We start from the raw sequence: 23,198 nt of genomic DNA on the forward strand, positions 1-23,198 counted from the left end.
TTTGTTTATCAGAGAGTTCATGTTCTAGTGGACAACGGACATTCATGACTATGGTACAAACTCATCCAACATGTGATGGCAGTGTCTGGCAGTTCACATCCTAAGTATTTCCCCAGTGTGTCCCTTCTCTGTCATCCTGCCATCTCTGCCTTAGTTCCTGTCTTTACTGTCTCTGCCCTAGATTATTGCTCTTGCCTCCCAGCAGACTTTACCAGTGGAACAGTGTTACTGTTAAATCTACCACTAGAATAAAGTTTAGTTAAGAACCCTGGCAGTCTGGAATTGAAGAAAAGAAGATAGTTATCTTTGACTATTGGGAAAAATAACGTATAACACTTTCCTATATAAACAGAGCACTTCTGATTGACTCTAAAGTAAGTGGTTTTTGGTTTTTTATGTTTTTTTCTGTTTTGATGTGGGTTTCTACAGATTGAATCTATGACCATAGAACTTACTTTCAAAATAGTTTGGCCAGGGACTTCCCTGATGGTCCAGTGGTTGGGACTTCGCCTTCCAATGCAGGGGGTACAGGTTCGATCCCTGGTTGGGGAGCTAAGATCCCACATGCCTCCCTGCCAAAAAACCAAAACATAAACCAGAAGCAATATTGTAACAAATTCAATAAAGACTTTAAAAATGGTTCACATCCAAAAAAAATCTTAAAAAAAAAAAAAAGTTGGCCAGGGCTAGGTTCCAGTGACAGTAATATGATCACAATGGTATTGACCCCATGACCTTTGACCTCACGATTGTCCTGTTCTAGCCAGCTGATCAAAAGCAATTCGTCAGTGAAAATAGCCACCAGAGGGAATGCTACTGTGGGGAATGATTAGACCCATCTTTGTCTTGACTTTGCCCCGAGCTGAGTCTGGGGAAAGAACTCCTCCAAGTTGCCTCAGCAACAATTCGCTGTCACCCAGCCTGGTGTGAGCACATCCGTAATTAACACTGGTAGATGTGCAGAAACGCAGGAATGCCGCATTATCTTCTAAGCCACATGGCCTCATTAATAAAACGTTTGTGAGGCTCAGGCAGGTTTTCTCCCTCTGGGCTGTGGAAGCTCTCTGGCTGTCAGCACAGCACTCAGGGCCAGGAAAGTTCAGAGAATTACTTCAATAATATGACAGCCTCGTCCTTTTAAAATGGAATTCAATGCCGGCTTCCCTCAGAGGCATTCATTGAAATTCCATGCATGAGCCATTCCTGTAGTCACTTAACAATGTCTCTCATGTTTGCCCTGATTTAAAAAAAAAAGAGAGAGAGAAAGAAAACCGACTTTGTAGTTGCGATAACATGGATCTGGATGGTCTAATTACATGAAGAGGCCCCGAGCCTGCAGTAATAGGATGGTTCATCTGATGTGTACAGCCATTAGAAACTGACCCACGCGTGGACGTTCAAGGGGGACAGTAAAGAGGCTTTTAAGAATTACACTCTGTGCAGTAGGAAAGCTAATGAGCAAAAGACCAAGTAGGAAGAAAAACTACTGCTTCAGGAAGTGTAGTTCCATTTACGGCCTGTGACAGCTGTCCTCAAGTTCATATGGATGACTGGGCTTCCCTCTATTCCCATGCAGCCCCCCCCATGGCTCATTCTGCATCTTGTTTTTCAGGAATGAAACCACTGAATAATAAACGGTGAGGAAGAGAAAGGGGATGGATGCAGAGTCTGCCAGTAAATAAGATGCAGGCAGACACACAAAGATGAAAGAAGTCATAATGGGCTTCAAGAGCCCCAAAAAAAGCGATTTTTTATACTTTTTGACTTTTTTATGCTATTTTACTTCATATATTAAGAAGAAAACAGTATCTTATTATGATGTCCAGGCTAGATATTTTTATCCTAGATCTTAATTTTTGGACACGTTTGAAAACAAGTGTCTTCGGATGCAGTCTGTACGGCTTTCTTGTTTTAAAAGTCCTACGTGGCATTTCAGGTCACATAATTTGGGAGGTTGACGTAGAGGCAAAATGCTTCAAAAGATACACACCTTGCTTTTCAAAGTGGACCCCCCTTCACCTACACTGTCACACCAGGGAGTCAGCACCTAGGAGTAAGAGTGGGACAGTGTCTGTAAAGGCCAGTGAAATCAGATGCCTCCTTAGTCCCAGAGGACCCCCTGGTTCTGGGAGGCCTCAACGTCAGTGGAACTGTCGAGGGCATCTTCCATTCTACCTGAGGTGGGCGAGGGGCTATCAGTACCCCAGATCCACTTTCTGAAGCATAAGGTGGTGGTTCCTCTTTCAGGAAACCATAGCAATATCGTGATACCATAGGATACATCTGTTCCCCCTAGTCAAGCCTACTTTGAGCACCAAGGTGCTGTAGGTAGATGAGGCCAGAAAGGACCCCTGTCTTAAAGACAGTGCCTTCATAATGAAGTAAAACTGGGGAACAGATCCGTAGTATTCACAGAATTAGAACACTGATGAGAGCAGTCTGTAGACTCCGAAAGTACAGCCGCCTCTAAGTGCCCTGGGGGATTTTGATTTCTCTGACATCCTAGGCTGTTTCGCAGAGTTTCTGTGTATCGTCTCTCTCTTACCCACTTTTATCTTTCAAATACTACAGATACTATTTTTGTTTCCAAAGGTCAAGTGACTTTCCTAGGGGCAGCAAGTTGCCTGGTGCAAATAACAGAACTGATGTTACACTGAATGTGCAAATAAGTTATTTTTACCTTATATTTTGAGAAAACAATCCAGAGTAAATATACCGAGTCTTCAAAGACTGTGAGGAGAAGCGTTATTTGAACCGGTCTTAGTAATTGAAAACTGTAGTTTCCACTGATTAGAAACTAATTAAGTAAATGAAGGGACTAGAATCCATTTGACCCTACTCCAACCTGACTGCCTGTCTAGTGTCCAAGTATCTGAGTAACAAACCTTTAAAATGTTATTACGTGGTCTGAGTTGATTTTGTCGGGCAATTATGCTTTACCTTTTTTTTTTTTCCTTTGATATCAGCAAGATCTTGTTCAACAGACTATGGATCATAACTCTTGTCCTCTTTACTTAATTAACTATTGAGAAAACAATTAATGCAATGAATAGCCATTGAGTACCTGCCATGCTAAGGGGATTTATGTTAAGCTATGAAAGTTGGAAGAATGTATTAATACTACATTTAGGGAGTACTACAATTTAGGGAGTAAAAGCAGGGATGCCCAAGCGAGAAAACCACAACTTAATTTCTAGCTTTCCCTCCTACTAGCTGTCTGACCCTGACAATGTCTACATCTAAGTCACAGTTGTCTCTTTTGCAAAAGGAGTTTAATAACACTGACTGCCTCCCGGGATTCTTGTGACAATAAAGTAAAAGTGCTTAATTTACTGCTTGGATCGGAGAAAGTGATCAACAATTATAGCTTGTTAGCTCCTTTAAAATGGAAAATCCTTAAAGAAGATGAAAGTTTAGAGGAATTGATAGGAAACCAAGAAACCGAACCGGGCAGATATTAGGCAGTGGTGTGTGCAATGCATGAACTATAAAAATTCGGCAAAGGGACAAGCCAGCCCTGGATAAGCATTTTTTTTCTTTTTCATAGTCTTCACCAGCCATGCCACAACTGAACTACTGTAATTCCATCTCAATACCATGTACAAAGAACAGAATTTGAATTCAGAATCAGCTAGCTGGTTCCTTAGAAACCTGGAGAAATGCATGTATGTTGGTTCATCCAAGATAAGTCATATTTTCTATTAAGCAGATTATTAACTTTAATCATTTGAAAAGGCATTCTACCATATTAAGAATACTTAATAAACCCAACAGGAAAATTACACTGCTTGGGTGGGTTTGGGGAGGTGATGAGAACTGTCTAGCTTCTCAATTACTTTGCTCTGTAGCTATTTGCCCTCCTAACTACACCCTTCCTCATCGTCAACCTTTATAACCAACAACAACCAGGGAATCAAAACCCTGAAAATACAGGTTACGGCTTTGTCATCCATTCATTTCCAAAATGTTGGCTCTGTAACAGTGTATTCAAATAAGAGTTAAAATAATGTCAGTCACAATCATGCAATTTATAATTCCTAAATTGTAATCCCAATTAACATTCTGATTTTTCATAAATATGCTACATCCAGCGAAATGTTTCCTTGACAGAATATTAATGAATTATCCTCTGACTACAAACAGTATTCAATAACTGCTGTATTTTAGTCAAAACAATATTAAATTTTCAGATTTGTAAGCTCCAGACATTTTAAATGGTATAACTCCTCCGTCTTAGTAGAGGGCACTCATTTATTTGCTAGGAGGCATTTGTCCTTTCCTAACCTTTTTACCTTCAGAAAATAAATGATGCATGTGACTTGAAAACTGAATTAATCTCAACTGAAAAAGGAATAATAAAAATAGCTAATGTCTTTATGATCACCATAGCAAGCCTACAGGGCAGTTACTTTTGCTATTTCTGTTTTGTCAGATGCATTCTATCTACTAATCCTCAATAAATGTGAAAAACTGATCATTTCACAGCTAAGAATTGACAAACTGGAACACATTTCTCATTTGAATAGATGAGATAAGCAGGTTGCCACCAGCCAGCGTTGCCACCTCTGCCTTCAGGCGAGCTGTGTCCCCGGTAGACCCTGTTAGTTCGTGCTTAGGTCACTGCTATCACATTTCTATTTGTCTATTCCTGGACCTGAGCTCAGATTCACATTCCAAATAGCCTCCTGTCTCAAGGACCATTCTGCTGCCTACCTTCTGTAGCATCATGTGAAGAAAAGGAGCCCTCCAATTAAAGCATTCCAGGTGTACATTTCTTGCCTGGAGAGCGCACTGAGAAATGAATGGGGTTCATGAATATAAATTGGGCTTTCCTTACACTTAAGTTTTCATTTGGAAATTGTATGGCATGATTCGCTCCCCACATAAATCTTTATTTGCCTTAAGTGTGTTTACTGTGGGAATCCCAGTGCACAGCTGGTAGCCCATTGCTATGCATGACTGACTATTAAAGTTCACAAATCATCAGGCAGAGGGGGCTTGGGGAGGGCGACATCGCAGTGTCCCTGCATCTGTGTGCTCAGCAAAGATGAATCACACCCTCCCAGGCCGTGCACCTTTACTGGGACGAGGCCACCCAACCTCACTCTTTTTCTCTCCTTGAATATTTGACAGTTGCTTCCCCTTTCTACCAAGACATTCTGTTTTCTGTATGTCTTAACAGCTCTGTTATCATCAGACTTATTTTTCCTTTCACCCCAATTTTGGTTTATAGAGCTGATGTAATAAATGAATCTTTCATAGGCCACCTCAATTTATTTTTGAACAGACTCTGCGAAACAGAGTCATTTTGAAGATGACTCGGTGAAAGGATGGAACGATTCAATAAGCAAATACATCATCTTTAGATGCAAGGCCACTGGACCTCTCCTGCCCTCCCCTCTCCCCTCCTTTCCTCTCCTCTTTGTTTACATAATAGCCGTGTGTATTCTGCAACAGGACCATTGAGGCCAACTGGGCTTTCACCAGAAGACCAAATATAAGTCAGACTCTTAGAAGACATTTCTCTCATTTTCAACCTGTACTTTGAATCTTCAGCCAGAAATAAGGCACCATTACACAGACTTGGAAGTGTGTTCATATTGCCTGCTCTTGTTATATAACTAGGAAATGGTAAGGAAGGCTGTGGTCATAAATTTTCTATAGTCATGCCAAGTTATTTTTTTAACATATACAACAATTCATATGACAGTGAATTTGACGTGGCTAGGAGTAATGTCATAATAATAGTAAAACAGCAACAGAATTTTTTTAGGGCCAACGGGTATATGAATAAGAGTGGTAGATCTAGACAATGGGAAATCATAGAAAACAGTTTTTTACAATTAATGTTTAATTTCTCCCTGCATATGAGGCATTCTGGGAGGTAGTAAGGGCCATGACATGGCCTAAAGTCACATTTCTTGTCCCCCAAGTCTGATGATTTTTCCATACTGTATAAACTGCCGCAAAGCATATGTAAGGGAGGCTTTGACTGTGTTACCCCAGCACAATGTAACTGGAGGAAAGGTGGTCAGGACCCTTACTTATATTCTTAATATGTGGTGTCTTTGCGAGAATGCAGAATAACCTAGTAAGGAAAACCATTATGACGGTGGAGTAGGGAGAGTAATGTGAACGTGAAAAAAATGGGACACATAAAGGAGGTCAAAGGATGACTTTCGAGATTACACACCTGCTCCACTTACCAATCAGTGCAGGCACAGTCCAGGCCTCCCAACTCGGCTCATCCCCAAGTTTGCTCTCTCGGGTGTTCCAAACTGACCACACCTTATTTCCATCTCCTTAGATGAATAGAGTTTAACTCAGTGACTATCTGCAAGACACGTTTCCACAGTATTTCTAAGATGAGTGAAAACACATTTTTTCAGAGCAAAAGAGAGCGAAGTACTGTCTGTTTAAAATTACATTATAGGGCTTCCCTGGTGGCGCAGTGGTTGAGAATCTGCCTGCCTTTGCAGGGGACACGGGTTCGAGCCCTGGTCTGGGAAGATCCCACATGCCGCGGAGCAGCTAGGCCCGTGAGCCACAACTACTGAGCCTGCGTGTCTGGAGCCTGTGCTCCGCAACAAGAGAGGCCGCGATAGTTAGAGGCCCGCGCACCGCGATGAAGAGCGGCCCCCACTTGCCGCAACTAGAGAAAGCCCTTGCACAGAAACGAAGACCCAACCCAGCCAAAAATAAATAAATAAATAAATAAAAATAAAAAAATAATAAAGGAATTCCCTTTAAAAAAATTTAAAATTACATTATAGTCTTTATGTAATTTTACCCTTTCTCAGTTAAAACTCTCACATGCACTCAAAACGAGGTCTATTTATAAACAATGTGGATTGATTAGGAATCTTTTACCCTTTGTTTCAATTTTTAAAATCTGGTTGTAAAACAGTGTCTGCGTTAAGAAAATCTAGGATTGTAAAGACTTTCTCGCAGGGAATTATATTAAGACAGCAGTTCCACTGATTTCCAGACACTCAGTACAGTTAATAGTCTGAGCTCTGGAAGGACCTTATTTTACAGCATGACGTAAATCTGTCTTATTTCTCTATCACCATGTCATTTTCACCTACATTACAACTTTCTTCCCAATATTTGTAAGAACAGTTCACAGCCTTCATTCAAGAATGCATTTTAAACCACATCTTGTAGTAGGGATTAAGATAATTAGAATAAATCCTGGTCCACTTAAAAAAGAAGGAAAAGAAAACCTACCAACTGACCCATCCAGCAGGTCATAAACACATACCTTCTTTACGTGTTGTACTCTGCATTATCTATGATATGTACATGATCCCTCATGGGAGTGTTTTGCCAGAACGTTTTCTTGGGAGCTAGTGGTAGCACAGAATAAAAGCATGACACACCTGCTGTTGTTACCTTTTGTCTAAGTCAATGAACGTTGAATTATGTAGAGTAGGGAGTCATTTTGTTCACTAGGGTATGGAAAACAGAATGCATCCTAAGTTAACAGGCTGTTTGGTGATCTCTGTGTGAAGTGAGGTGATGCAGAAAAGCGAGAGGGTAAGAGAATGAATCAAATTAATTAGGAAAAAACTTGATAATGTGTGACTTCTCCAAATATCATTGAAACCAAAGCAAAGGATAGATCTGAAAGGTTTAATTTACAGCAGTCAACCGATGTCAATACAGGTTCCGGTCTTTGCATCATGAAGAATTTACCACTGTCACAACCTGCTGATTGGACCACTCTTAAGGATGGAAGTATCAGTGAATTTTTTGGAGTCATACCCTTGTCCGCCCTAAGAAGCAAAACACGCGTTATTAGGAAATACACACTCCTGATACAGAGATTGAAAGGTCTGCAGGTTGCCTGGTGAAGAAGTGCTCTCATCCCATACAATATCATCATTGTTCTTCTTGGTACAACCAGTTCAAATGGTGTTCTTTCTTCACAGGTTACCAGCCGCTCTTGTCTGGTCAACAGGGGTTCCAAGGCCTCGTGGGGGTACAGCAGCCGCCTCAGAGTCAGGGCATGATGAGCAGCCACCAGGGAACTCCAGTGCAAAGCGTGATGCTCTCCTACCCAACCGTGTCTAATTATCAGGTGCATATCCGTAACTTGGAAAATCGTGTTTTATAAAGCAGCACTTGCCTAAGTACAGGCTGTGGGTATGTCCCCACATCGGCTGGTTGGCTGGGTGGTAGGTGCTAGGCCCAGCCAGTGCTGACGGCTGATTTTGAGTCAAGATTATAATAGACAAGCAGAAAATGGGAAATGTATACTTCTGTAGCTACTGTGGCTTTTGAATGCCCTGCTAAGTGTGATTCCATACAGACTTTGTATTCATGGAAGAAAATTCTTTAAAGTTCTATTCATGAAGACCTTCGGGCATTCTGTTGAAATTGTACTTACTGGGAGAAAGTCCTCACAGCAAATTTTCATTTGTTTTTGGTCACACTCAAAGAAACTTCATTTCACCACAAACTTATCTTATAAGGGATTTTAAAATGGCATCTCAAGATTCATTTAAAGGGCATTTGTTGGACCTGACAGCTGCATTTTCCAGACTAAACCCACACTGGGTATTTAAAAAGTGTCATGCCCCCTTCTGTAATGTATATCCTGAAATACCCTGGCAGGGGGCAGGGGGCAGGGGGCAGTGAAGGGTTGGTGAAACACTTTAATCATTAAATTTAGCTGCATCAGGTACTTCTGGCCCTGGAGAACTTATCCTCGGTCCTCCTGCCCTGACAATCCTTGTTCACACTGCATCAGTTTCTACCTCCAACTGGATAGGAGATGTTCTCTGAAGCTGCAGGTTGAGAGTGAGCTGGTGTTCCTGGGACAGAATCCCCTTTTACTATCGATGGGTCCAGACCACTTTGCGTAAAACCGGAATGGGAGCATGGCTTTTCAAAACTGAGAGAAATCCGGAGTGGGAGGTCCAGATGGCAGTCCCTGGAGGGCCAGGAGAGAGGAAGGAAGGAGGCTCAGAACTAACATCTCCTGAGCATGTACTTCTAGCCAGATGTGTCCCAAGAGCTGTACACCCCAGCAGTCCTTTCAGGGGCACTTTGAAGGAGGTTACATTATGCAGATGGACTCAGAGAAACAGAGAGGTTAAGTGACTTGCCCAATGTGAAACAGCTGATAAAAGGGAGAGCTGGGATTCCAACCTAAAAGCATGACTGTTTTTGATGACACCACTGTAGCTCATGGGACACCCCAAAATAACCTCTTCATACAGGCTTCTGTCTTGTGTCTTCCTACAGGTGCCAATGACCCAGGGTTCTCAAGGACTGCCCCAGCAGTCATACCAACAGCCAATCATGCTACCTAACCAGGCAGGCCAAGGGTCCCTCCCAGCCACTGGAATGCCTGTGTACTGTAACGTCACACCGCCGACCCCTCAGAACAACCTTAGGCTGATGGGCCCTCACTGTCCCTCCAGCACTGTCCCCGTGATGTCAGCCAGCTGCAGGACCAACTGTGCCAGTATGAGCAATGCTGGGTGGCAGGTCAAGTTCTGAGCACTCTGGCCATGGTACATGTCTTCAGATACTACTCATGGCCTTTAAGGGAGGAAGAGCAAGGTGCGAAAACTCACTGAGGACTTAAGTATTCACTCAACACCCAAATGACTGCTGCTGGTATTCTGTAAAAAACAAAACAAACAAACAAAAAAAAAAACAAAGACTAATCCACACATTAGCTGGTTAATGGTGCATATTTCCGTCATGTCTGCTAGGTATGCCTTTCTAGCTTAGCTAGTGACATGAATTCATCAAGGTAAGATTTTCTCCTACCACTGAATACCACTGTGTAGATGATAATATCCCTAATTTGGATTATTAGTTTTGTACTTTGTGTTGACTTTGTGATGCTAAAAGTATTTAAAAATTATATACTGAAATCACATTGTACCAAAGCTGTAATGGAAAAGAACTGATGAATGGAAGGAATAATTTATATACACTATAGAGTTTTCTTTTTTTAATGGATATATACTGTATTGTAGTGTTTAATCAAAATAAAACTATTTGACCTTATGGAGGAAGGTCATGTTTTTACCACCAGTTTGCTTCACTCTCTGTTCCAATATATGTTGGCTTATGTGTCACTGTTATCCCTTTTAAGCACTATTTCATGAATAATGCACAGAAAAGATGTTCCAGGTGTTTGTAGATGAACTGGCATCACCTTGGTAGGCAAACACTGAACGAACTGTAGTTTCTTGTCACGAATACTACAGGGGTCCTGAAAATCAGGCAACATTCATCTCATCTGTTCACTGACTTCACATTTTTGAAATGTGTACCTTGCTTTTAGTTTTAGGCCCATTGAATGCATGTAGCTATACTTCACCAACTAGGAAAACCTGAGTATCCTTGGTAACAACAGCTCTACACCAAACTCTATACCAAACCCTGATCCACCTCCATTCAAATTCCATCACCTACCTGGAAAACAAGGTATCTTTGCTTAGAGGGAGATTAAAAGAGGCACAGTCTAATTTATACTGGGTCACACAATGTAACGTACCACTAATACTGACAGTAGGTCAGTATCTCAAAGGTGCTGTTTGTCCTAATAATTGAAAACAAGGCAAAATATTGCAATTTGTTTACAAATACTCAGAACATTCACACACAAAAAAACAAAGAAAATTAGAAGAAGGCTGTTCCTGTCTAATCCCCAAACGTTTAACTCCTATAGATTCTGCAGGTAAGATTGATTTATGACAACCTTTGAAAAATAATATCAGAACTCTGTATACCATCTTTGGCCCTTCCAGATTTTTTTTTTTTTTTTTTTTTTTTTTTTTGCGGTACGCGGGCCTCTCACTGTTGTGGCGTCTCCCGTTGCGGAGCACAGGCTCCGGACGCGCAGGCTCAGCGGCCATGGCTCACGGGCCCAGCCGCTCCGCGGCATGTGGGATCTTCCCGGACCGGGGCACAAACCCGCGTCCCCTGCATCAGCAGGCAGACTCTCAACCACTGCGCCACCAGGGAAGCCCTCTTCCAGGAGATATTTAATAAGGGACTAAAACCCCACAGCTTTCACTTTGCTATGGCAGTACAATGACTAACAGTTTTGTATTTTATACTCTTTACCTAAAAACCATTATTACCAATGAGAAGGATTTGGAAAGTATATCTGGATAATTACCATTGTTTTTCATATTATCACATTCTCTATATTAGATTTTTCCATATTCATATTGTTTAGCTGGAGATAGAGTTAGGCAGCTAGTTAAAAACTCAACCTACCAGATTACCATTCCTTAATTTTACACTATTGTTGTATTTTTCCTTTAAAGGGGATTTTTTACACATACTATCATTAGTTTTATTCCTTGTGAAAAGTCTGTCCCATTTCCCCAAATCTCAGCCTACTGATTTCTTCATAATAAGTAAACCCTATGAAAGACGTTATAAAAAGAGGATGTTGCATTTTTTTAAATTGAGCCATTAAACCAATAGGCTGAGTAGCTTTTAAACCAAGAGCTGCTCTGAGAAGAAGCTATGTGTTTGCCTAATTAATATCTTCCCCTAATAGAAGGAGGGCGCTGACCAATATAGATTCATTTTTAAATATATTCCCCATGTAGCCCTCTGATATTGGCAGTGATCCCAAACTCAAGGATCCAAATATGAGTCTGAATGTTTATTTTCTTTTCATACAATTCTGAGAAATTTTGAGCATTTCTTTAATGATTCTTAGAATTATTGAGCCTTCTTTCCCATGGATTTGAAACATACGTCATGCTAATAAGAATAAAGACAGACCTTCTTTCTTGTTGGCCATTCTTCTCCAAATGTGTTACACTCTTTCATATTTAGACATTTGACTTTATTGCATAAATCCCTTCGGTTACTGTTTCCAAGCTGAGGCATCTTCCTTACTTTCACTAAATATTTGTATCCAGCATTACCTTATTCCTAATCTCATGTTATGCTTACTGTCTTTTTACATTTGAATATTCAAGGTGGTTGTGTAGAGTGCGGGTCCCCAACCCTACCGGTCCGCAGCCTGTTAGGAACCCGGGCCGCACAGCAGGAGGCTTCCCATTGCCCTCATTACCACCTGACCATACCCCCCAGCCCCACACCGACATCCGTGGAAAAACTGTCTTCCACGAAACTGGTCCCTGGGGCCAAAAAGGTCGGGGACTGCTGGTGTAGAAAGACAGTTGTTATTAGTGAAGCACTTCCAGAATTTAATTTACCTTCAGGAGAACATTCCGTTTTTTTCACATTAGTTAAAATTTTATTACAATCACATTTTGAAAATACATATTACATATATGTCTATAAACTTATATAGATACATACATATGCAAATATACAAATATACAGTCATCCCTAATGATCCTCCATGTGAATGTAAAAGAAAACACAAGTGACTTACGCATTCATTTATTCAGCAAAATTTTATTGCATACTTCATTATATCCTAATTATGTGGCACAATTTAAAATAAAAGTGCAAATAAATTTCACGCCCATAGATTTATTCTTGTAAGTTTTATCATACATTTGGTTACTCTGTGATAGTTGTAACTAAATGTGCTAACTAGGATACCGATGAATTTCAGCCATAATTATTTTATTGTTTTAATATCGTTCCCCAGGATGTGGGGTAGGATAAGACAGTGTGTTATATAACATTATGGAAATGGATTTATGTCATTAATTATAAGTATAGTTGGAGGATTTAGATAAAGTCGTAAATCACCATAACAAAATAAGTGGGGTACCTCTGAGCCAGAGCAGCTTCACAAGAAAGGATGGAAGGACAAAGCAGTTCTAGCTCTTAACTCTTAGCAATTCTATTTTACGTGCAGCAAAGCTTTAGCGGCATGTATTTTCTTTTTCCCTCTTGGACAGAAACTTCTGTACGTAAGTGCCCTGTCTTAAGCTGCATCACAAGGCACAGTTCCTATAACCCATCAGGATAAAACAAATGAGACTGAACAGAACATGGAGACAGCACAGGAGGGCTGCCAAGTCTCCATCACGACATATTCTGTACCAATACCCAATATGCAATGAAATCGGGTAAGTCCCTCTTGTTTAAAAAAGAAATGGTGAGACATTTATCCGTTCTGACTCACAAAACATTTTTTGTTTTCTGTACTTTGCTGGATGCCACTTCTACACAAGACCAGAAATCTTTGCTTCTTCCCATACTATTCTGTCCAAAACCCTCTTTACTGAGAAAGTTGTTCTCTTTAGGGCTTTGACACTGTTTTCCAATAGTTCTCAGCTGTAGTGTTTGTTTCAAGTTCAAATCTTTATCACTTGCCTTCTGTGAAGTTTTGTAACCTCCGGTCTTCTCCCCCCAAAAGATCTGCCACTATTACGTGTCACCAGTGGCAAGAACTTTTCACTCTTGGAGCTGGGTTCTCTGCTCCTCTTGGCATTGTGTACACCGCGGGGGTGAGAGGCATCTGATACTATTCTTCTGAAGAGGAAAATCATTTTCTGATTGATGTCCTAACAGAGAACCGAGTCTTCTACTGGGCATAAGGTTGCTTCCTCTCAGACAATAATAACCAGCTCCCTGACTGCAGCAGCTCAGGGAATGCTCTGAAATTTGAGTTTGTTATTTGATTTGTTTTACTGCTTTATTCCATATTACTCTCAGTATTGTCATTGAAGGAGAAGGAAGAGGTCAGATACTGAGCAAATAGGAGGAGACGTAAATCTGAAGGGGGTGAGCCCTGAAACCGGATTCGATGGACAGTCAAGGAGCAAACGCAGCAGGCACTCATGATAACGTGTGTGCCACTGATGCACTGGTCAGACCGATTCAGCATCCTGTCGGAAGAGAGTCGCTTTTTGAATGTTCAAGACTTCACTCCTTTGGTGTCTGGTATATACAGAGGATGGGGGAGACATTCAGGGGTGCGGGGGAGAAGATGAGGCATAGAGTATAGAGATTCTGGAATTAAAAGTAGGACGGGGCTTCCCTGGTGGCACAGTGATTGAGAGTCCGCCTGCCGATGCAGGGGACATGGGTTCATGCCCCGGTCCAGGAAGATCCCACATGCCACAGAGCGGCTGGGCCCGTGAGCCATGGCCGCTGAGCCTGCGCGTCCGGAGCCTGTGCTCCGCAACGGGAGAGGCCACAACAGTGAGAGGCCCGCGTACCGCAAAAAAAAAAAAAAAAGTAGGGCAGCTGGGACTTCCCTGGTGGCACAGTGGTTAAGAATCCGCCTGCCAATGCAGGGGACACGGGTTCAATCCCTGGTCCTGGAAGATCCCTCATGCCATGGAGCAACTAAGCCCGTGCACCACAACTACTGAGCCTGTGCTCTAGAGCCCACAAGCCACAAGTACTGAGCCTGCACGCCACAACTACTGAGCCCACATGCCACAACTACTGAAGCCTGCGTGCTCTAGGGCCCGTGTGCTGCAACTACTGAGCCCGCATGCTGCAACTACTGAAGCCCACGTGCCTAGAGCCCGTGCTCTGCAACAAAAGCCACTGCAATGAAAACCCTGCACACTGCAATGAAGAGTAGCCCCCACTCGCCGCAACAAAGACCCAAAGCAGCCAAAAAAAAAGTAGGGCAGCTTATTTGAAGTTCTGAATCATGTTTCTTGCTAACAGATCCAGCGTCCCCATAAGAATGGCCCAAGAAAACAGATCTGGTTAAATATGGGGGCACCTTAGGGCCTTATTGCTCTCTCTGTACCCCCAAAGTTTTCATTGTATTAATACCTTGGAAACCATTGCTGTTTGCAATGCCGTAATGCTATCATAAAACACCCCCCTTCTTGTAATTCGATTCCTTTGTGTAGAGTTTGCAGCTGACTCTTCCGGGTTCTCCAGCAAGTAAGTCAGTAGGACCTCTGTCTGGGCACTTACAACATCCCCCTTTTGTATAAAATACCTCAGCTCATATAGGATTCACATTTCCTTGAAGAAACGAATGTGCGTACCATCCTATTATGGGGTGACTGGAAGAAACACCAAGCATATAATGACATCTGGGTCACTTATAGCCGTCCCATGAATTGTTTCTAAACTGATGAAAAACACAGAAGCAGGAAAACAACCTGTTTTTTTTTTTCTTTGTAAGAAACAAGACAATCACCTGTCATTTTCAAGTGTTTAAATGTTTTTGTCTACAAGAAGGAGACCACATTTTCAGATGAAATGCACAAGCCGATTTCATCATTTTCAAAAGAGAGAGGAGTCACTTAAGGTGCTTAATGGTAATGTAATAGGGAGCAATGGCCTGAGACAGAAAAAAGCAGCAATTTAAATTGGACATTAAGAAAAATTTCACTGGAAGCAAGGGCAATTATACAATGAAATAATTTCCTAAGGGAGAAACAGTGAGGCACAATTAAAAAGAGTTGTTTAAAAGTGAGTAGATTAAAAAACACTTGCAGCTGAGGCTGCTGGAGGATCGTTTTATGATTTATTGCTTTATTCTGCCTGCGTGTCATACTCACGAGATTTCCCAGGCTCAGCTAGCTTACCTTCCATCAAGGAAGGATCTGCATGGTGCCAGAGGTCTATGATGTCTGTATTTATTTTTCTTTATGCAAAAATGTAGACAGAGCTCTAAATGGAGTATCAGTGAAAAAGGCAAGGAGAACCTAGACGGCTCTAGTTGTTCGAAAACTACTCTGTGTCAGTGTCCCAGGATATTTTACACACGTGCACACCTCTCTCTCTCTCCAATCTTATTTAAACCTTCCCGCAACTAATTGGTTGACCTGTTCAAACTGGTGGCCATTAATCAGTTAGTATTACTGGCCATGAGGATACATGACACAATTATTCCTTCACACAGACATAATGCTATGCATGCAGCGTGGGGGGTAGATAAAGCATCCTTTACCTGATGTCCAACATCTTGCGCTTGAATCCTAGCTCCCATGATCAAGCACGCTCAAAAACTAACCTCTGGGTCCCGCCTGTACAGGTCTCTAATCATTGCTATTCCTTTTTTTTTTGTGTGGTACGTGGGCCTCTCACTGTTGTGGCCTCTCCCGTTGCGGAGCACAGGCTCCGGACGCGCAGTCTCAGCGGCCATGGCTCACGGGCCCAGCCACTCCGCAGCATGTAGGATCCTCCCAGACCGGCGCATGAACCCATGTCCCCTGCATCGGCAGGCGGACTCTCAACCACTGCGCCACCAGGGAAGCCCCTGCTATTCCTTTCTTAATCTCTTTCCTCCCTTAACAGGACCAGCAATTTTTCAGCCAGTTTATGTAAGGATTTAACACTAGTTTCCAGCCTACCAGCCAGGAGAGGAAGGGAGGCTGTCTGCTGAGGGGGAGAAGGGATTTCACGGTGCTTCCCAGCCCAGCACTGGGGAGAGGCCACCTCCATGCACTCTGAAGGTCCAGAGGGGCCTGCAGAACCAACATCCCCCCGTACATATATCAAGATGCTCCCAGGCCACGTTTCGGGATTTCTGGTTTTCTTAACCAGGGCCCTGATTTTAGCACGGCAGGACTTTTCAGCTGAGCATTCAATGTCTCTGGAGTTCTGAAATTGTGAGATCTTATGTTTGCTGTTTCCTGCTCAGCTGTGTCCCCTCTTCTACAACAGAAGCTTGAAGCCTTTTTGTGTGCTCCCAAAGAGGCCCTCTGGCCCTCACCCTTAAGACTTGAACTGTGAATGGTCTTCGGTTCTTTGTTAGCCCTCCGCAGAGTGTCCATGCAACTTGGCAATAATTCTAGCCACCGCTCCACTGCCTTGCAGGCATTTTCTCCTCATGTCTTTCATATGCTTGAATCATCAGCCCTTCAAGGACATTTTCCCCAACAGGGATGCTTTGCCCCATCACACCAGGGCAATATTTAGCAAGGGAACCATGTGTCAAGGGACTCAGGACAGCATATTACACCACTCTTCGCACCACTTGTATTAGTTCAGGCCTCTGAAAAGCAGATGCCAAGATGGAATTAGACTTTTTAGAGATTTAGAAGGAAAATTCGGTAAGGAAAAATGTGTGGGGAGTTGCAGGAAGCCATCAGAGTCATCTGACTTGATGCAAGTCTGACCTCTGTGGAGGAGAGAGGAAAAGTCTTAGAATTCAATGCAATTAAAGAAAGTTTCATCGAGATCTACAGGGGAGTCCTCAGGTCAAAGTCTCTGTCAGAGACCCACGTCTCAGGAGTGAGCCTACTGTAGCATCTCTGCTGAGCTCATTAGTGTCTTGGGCAGTGTGTTTGCCTTGGTGTAAACGCAGTGATGGTTTTCAGAGTCCCCAGAGCCAGAGATATAAGAGGTGCATTCCTATGGCTGCCACACACAGAGACCCAGAGTTCTTCCATCTTGACAATTCAACCTTCTGTATGGCTGAAGTCCTCTGCATTCAGCCAGTGGATAAGAAGAGTGAGAAATGACACACATCACGGAGGGAGGGAGGGAGGGAGACGGATGGACTGAGAGTTTGGGATGGGTAGATGCAAACTATTACATTTAGAATGGATAAACAACAAGGTCCTAATGTATAGCACAAGGAACTATATTCAATATCCTGTGATAAACCATAATGGAAAAGAATATAAAAGAAGAATGTGTATATGTGTATGACCGACTCACTCTGCTGTACAGCAGAGACTGGCACAACATTGTAAATCAACTATACTTCAATTAAAAAAAAAAAGTGACACACATACCTCTATTCACAAGGATGCACTTCATTGAACGGAGAGTCTGAGAAATGTGTACCTGGTTCGGGGGCCACTTAGCAGCAAGAAGTCTACAATACAGAACAAGAAATGCCTTTGATGAACAGCGGGTCATTCCTGCCACTTAGAATAAATAAAAGTGAGTGGAGGGCTTCCCTGGTGGCGCAGTGGTTGAGAGTCCGCCTGCCGATGAAGGGGACACGGGTTCATGCCCCGGTCTGGGAAGATCACACATGCCGCGGAGCGTCTGGGCCCGTGAGCCGTGGCCGCTGAGCCTGCACGTCCAGAGCCTATGCTCCGCAACGGGAGAAGCCACAACAGTGAGAGGCCCACGTACCGCAAAAAAAAAAAAAAAAAACTGAGTGGAAAGCTAACAAAAATGTCGTCATTTTGATGGCATGAATGATGAAAAAAGAAAGAAAAATTAAACAATATTAGAAAGGAAAAACAGGGCCTAACTACAAACACACTATAAATCAAAAATAAAGTGTCAATGCTCTGAACAACTTTATGCAAATAAGTTTTAAAAATCCTGTATTTGCAAAATATTGATTACCAAGAATGACAAAAGTAAATGCAAAACCTGAGTAAGAAGATAACAGATTAAAATAATTTAGTTAAAGATATTCCAATCCCCAAACAGCAGACTCAGAAATATTTACAAGGGACTCCCACAAAGCCATCTTATATACATTCTTACATATTTTTTTAAAGGCCATTCCCAAAATAGCATACAAGTCTGCTAAAACCATGAAATCAGAACAAAACAAGGAAAGAATAAGACAGTCAGATCACAGTCAAACTCAGTCGTGAGAACAGATGCAAAATATTTGCGATAAAATATTAACAAATGCTACCCAACAATATGTGTATGTGTGATCGCATCAGAAGAAACCAAACCTTCTGACATCTTGATCTTGGGCTTGAAGCCTCCAGAACTGCGAGAAAATAAATCTCTGTTGTTTAAACCAGGGTTCCCCAACCCCCAGGTCATGGACTGGTACCAAGATGCAGCCTGTTAGGAACCAGGGCACATAGGAGGAGGTGAGCAGCGGGCGAGTGAGTGAGGCTTCATCTGCCGCTCCCCATCGCTGGCATTACCACCTGAACCTCCCCGCTCCCAGTCTGTGGAAAAATTGTCTTCTACGAAACCAGTCCCTGGTGCCAAAAAAGTTGGGGACCACTGGTTTAAACCACCTCATATGAGGTATTTTGTTATGGCAGCCTAGCAGACTAATACTTCAGTTCTCCACATATTAAATTAAGAACTCAAACTGATTCTAAACAACGTTTCAACCTATTTCTAAGGAACTTCTAAAGTGTACCCTAAAATTCATGTAGAATAGCCAACAGCTAAGAACATCAAATAAATATGAAGGAACAAGATGAGAGCGTTGAGACCTTCAAGATGGTGGAGGAGTAAGACGCAGAGATCACCTTCCTCCCCACAAATACATCAGAAATACATCTACATGTGGAACAACTCCTACAGAACACCTACTGAACGCTGGCAGAAGACCTCAGACCTCCCGAAAGGCAAGAAACTCCCCACGTACCTGGGTAGGCCAAAAGAAAAAAAGAAAAAACAGAGACGAAAGAATAGGGACGGGACCTGCACCAGTGGGAGGGAGCTGTGAAGGAGGAAAGGTTTCCACACACTAGGAAGCCCCTTCACGGGCAGAGACTGCGGGTGGCGGCGGGGGAAGCTTCCGAGCCGCGGAGGAGAGCACAGCAACAGGGGTGCGGAGGGCAGAGCGGGGAGATTCCCGCACAGAGGATCGGTGCCAACTGGCACTCACCAGCCCAAGAGGCTTATCTGCTCACCCGCCAGGGCGGGCGGGCCTGGGAGATGCGGCTCGGGCTTTGGAGGTCAGGTCCCAGGGAGAGGACTAGGGTTGGCTAATGAACACAGCCTGAAGGGGGCTAGTGTGCTACAGCCAGCCAGGAGGGAGTCTGGGAAAAAGTCTGGACCTGCCTAAGAGTCAAGAGACCATTGTTTCGGGGTACGTGAGGAGTGGGGATTCAGAGCACCAGCTAAACGAGCTCCAGAGACAGGCGCAAGCTGCGGCTAAGAGCGCGGACACCAGAGACGGGCATGAAACGCTAAGGATGTTGCTGCAGCCACCAAGAAGCCTGTGTGCAAGCACAGGTCACTATCCACACCTGCCCTCCTGGGAGCTTGTGCAGCCCGCCACTGCCAGGGTCCCGTGTTCCAGGGACGGTTTCCCTGGGAGAGCACACGGCACAACTCAGACTGGTGCAATGTCATGCTGGCCTCTGCTGCCGCAGGCTCGCCCCACATTCCACACCCCTCCCTCCCCCCGGCCTGAGTAAGCCACAGCCCCCTAATCAGCTGCTACTTTAACCCCGTCCTGTCTGAGTGAAGAACAGATGCCCTCAGGGGACCTAAATGCAGAGGCGGGGCCAATTCCAAAGCTGTGCAAACAAAGAAGAGAAAGGGAAATTTCTCCCAGCAGCCTCAGGAGCAGTGGATTGAATCTCCACAATCAACTTGATGTACCCTGCATCTGTGGAATACCTGAATAGACAATGAATCATCCCAAAATTCAGGCAGTGGACTTTGGGAGCAACTGTAGACTAGGGGTTTGCTGTATGTGACTGACTGGTTTCTAGTTTTATGCTTTTTTTAGTTTAGTATTTAGAGTTTATTATCATTGGTAGATTATTGATTTCATTGCTCTCTTCCTTTTGTTTTTTTATATATATAGATACATTTTTTTTTCCTTTTTCTCTTTTTGTTAGTGTGTATGTGTATGCTTCTTTGTGTGATTTTGTCTGTATAACTTAGCTTTTACCATTTGTCCTACGGTTCTGTCTGTCCGTTTTTTTTGTTTTGTTTTGTTTTAGTATAGTTTTTAGCTCTTGTTATCATTGGTGCATTTCTTTTCTGGTTTGGTTGCTCTCTTCTTTTTTTCTTTATTACTTTTTAATTATTTTATTTTATTTTTAATAATTTTTTATTTTAATAACTTTATTTATTTTTTTTTTTTTCTGCCTTTTCTTCTGAGCCATGTGGCTGACAGGGTCTTGGTGCTCCAGCCAGGTGTCAGGCCTGTGCCTCTGAGGTGGGAGAGCTGAGTTCAGAACATTGATCCACCAGAGACCTCCCAGCTCCACACAATATCAAAGGTTGAAAGCTCTCCCAGAGATCTCCATCTCAACACTAAGACCCAACTCCACTCAAGGACCAGCAAGCTACAGTGCTAGACACCCTATGCCAACCAATTAGCAAGACAGGAACACAACCCCACCCATTAGCAGAGAGGCTGCCTAAAATCATAATAAGGTCACAGTCACCCCAAAACACACAACCAGATGCGGTCCTGCGCACCAGAAAGACAAGATGCAGCCTCATCCACCAGAGAACAGGCACCAGTTCCCTACACCAGGAAGGCTGCACAAGCAACTGAACCAACCTTACCTACTTGGGGCAGACACCAAAAACAACGGGAACTACGAACATGCTGCCTGCAAAAAGGAGACCCCAAACACAGTAAATTAAGCAAAATGAGAAGACAGAGAAACACACAGCACATGAAAGAACAAGGCAAAAACCCACCATACCTAACAAATGAAGAGGAAATAGACAGTCTACCTGAAAAAGAATTCAGAGTAATGTTAGCAAAGAGGATCCAAAAACTCAGAAATAGAATGGAGAAAACACAAGGAACATTTAACAAGGACCTAGAAGAACTAAAGAGCCAACAGACAATAATGAACACCACAATAAATGAAATTAAAAATTCTCTAGAAGGGATCAATAGCAGAATAACGGAGGCAGAAGAACGGATAAGTGACCTGGAAGATAAAACAGTGGAAATAACTACCACAGAGCAACATAAAGAAAAAGGAATGAAAAGAATTGAGGACAGTCCCAGAGACCTCTGGGACAACATTAAACGCACCAACATTCGAATTACAGGGGTCCGAGAAGAAGAAGAGAAAAAGAAAGGGACTGAGAAAATATTTAAAGAGATTATCCTTGAAAAATTCCCTAATATGGGAAAGGAATTAGTCAATCAAGTCCAGGAAGTGCAGAGACTCCCATACAGGATAAATCCAAGGAGAAACAGGCAAAGACACATACTAATCAAACTATCAAAAACTAAATACGAAGAAAAAATATTAAAAGCAGCAAGGGAAAAACAACAAATAACATACAAGGGAATCCCCATAAGGTTAAGAACTGATCTTTCAGCAGAAACTCTGCAAGCCAGAAGGGAGTGGCAGGACATATTTAAAGTGATGAAGGAGAAAAACCTACAACAAAGACTACTCTACCCAGCAAGGATCTCATTCAGATTTGACAGAGAAATTAAAACCTTTACAGACAAGCAAAAGTGAAGAGAATTCAGCACCACCAAACAAGCTTTACAACAAATGCTAAAGGAACTTCTCTAGGCACGAAACACAAAAGGAAAAGACCTACAATAACAAACCAAAAACAATTAAGAAAATGGTAATAGCAACATACATATTGATAACTACCTTAAATGTAAATGTATTAAATGCTCGAACCGAAAGACATAGACTGGCTGAATGGATACAAAAAGATCCATGTAGGGCTTCCCTGGTGGCACAGTGGTTGAGTCTGCCTGCCGATGCAGGGGACACGGGTTTGTGCCCAATCCAGGAGAATCCCACATGCTGCGGAGCGGCTGGGCCCATGAGCCATGGCCGCTGAGCCTGTGCTCCGCAACAGGAGAGGCCACAACAGTGAGAGGCCCACGTACCGCAAAAAAAAAAAAAAAAAACAAGACCCATGTATGTGCTGTCTACAAGAGACCCCCTTCAGACCTAGGGACACATACAGACTGAAAGTGAGGGGATGGAAAAAGATATTGCATGCAAATGGAAATCAAAAGAAAGCTGGTGTAGCAATTCTCATATCAGACAAAATAGACTTTAAAATAAAGACTATTACAACAGAAAAAGAAGGACACTACAAATGAATAAGGGATCAATCCAAGAAGAAGATATAACAATTGTAAACAACTATATTTATGCACCCAACATAGGAGCACCTCAATATATAAGGCAAATGCTAAGAGCCATAAAAGGGGAAATCGACAGTAACACAATCAGAGTAGGGGACTTTAACACCCCACGTTCACCAATGGACAGATCATCCAAAATGAAAATGAACAAGGAAACACAAGCTTTAAATGATACATTAAAAAAGATGGACTTAACTGATATTTATAGGACATTCCATCCAAAAACGACAGAATGCACTTTCTTCTCAAGTGCTCATGGAACATTCTCCAGGATAGAACATATCTTGGGTCACAAATCAACCCTTGGTAAATTTAAGAAAATTGAAATCGTATCAAGTATCTTTTCTGACCACAATGCTATAAGACTAGATATCAATTACAGGAAAAGATCTGTAAAAAATACAAACACATGGAGGCTAAACAATACACTACTAAATAACCAAGAGATCACTGAAGAAATCAAAGAGGAAATCACAAAATACCTAGAGACAAGTGACAATGAAAACACGATGACCCAAAACCTATGGGATGAAGC

General features: G+C 42.6%; 1 protein-coding gene across 1 annotated transcript in view; it reads left to right on the plus strand.

Annotated features, from left to right (window-relative positions):
* The window catches only part of ARPP21 (cAMP regulated phosphoprotein 21), a 118,451-nt gene extending 108,403 nt beyond the window's left edge, over positions 1–10,048 (plus strand). The window contains exons 18-19 of the mRNA XM_027088270.1: positions 7,935–8,083; positions 9,253–10,048. Coding sequence (XP_026944071.1) covers positions 7,935–8,083; positions 9,253–9,510 — 407 coding nt within the window. The 3' untranslated portion in view covers positions 9,511–10,048. The remainder of the gene's footprint in view (positions 1–7,934; positions 8,084–9,252) is intronic.
* The last annotated feature ends 13,150 nt before the right edge of the window (positions 10,049–23,198 follow it).

The sequence above is a fragment of the Aethalodelphis obliquidens genome, unplaced genomic scaffold (genome assembly GCF_003676395.1).
Source record: "Aethalodelphis obliquidens isolate GAN/ISIS:26980383/991018 unplaced genomic scaffold, ASM367639v1 scaffold62, whole genome shotgun sequence".
NCBI classification, from domain to species: domain Eukaryota; kingdom Metazoa; phylum Chordata; class Mammalia; order Artiodactyla; family Delphinidae; genus Aethalodelphis; species Aethalodelphis obliquidens.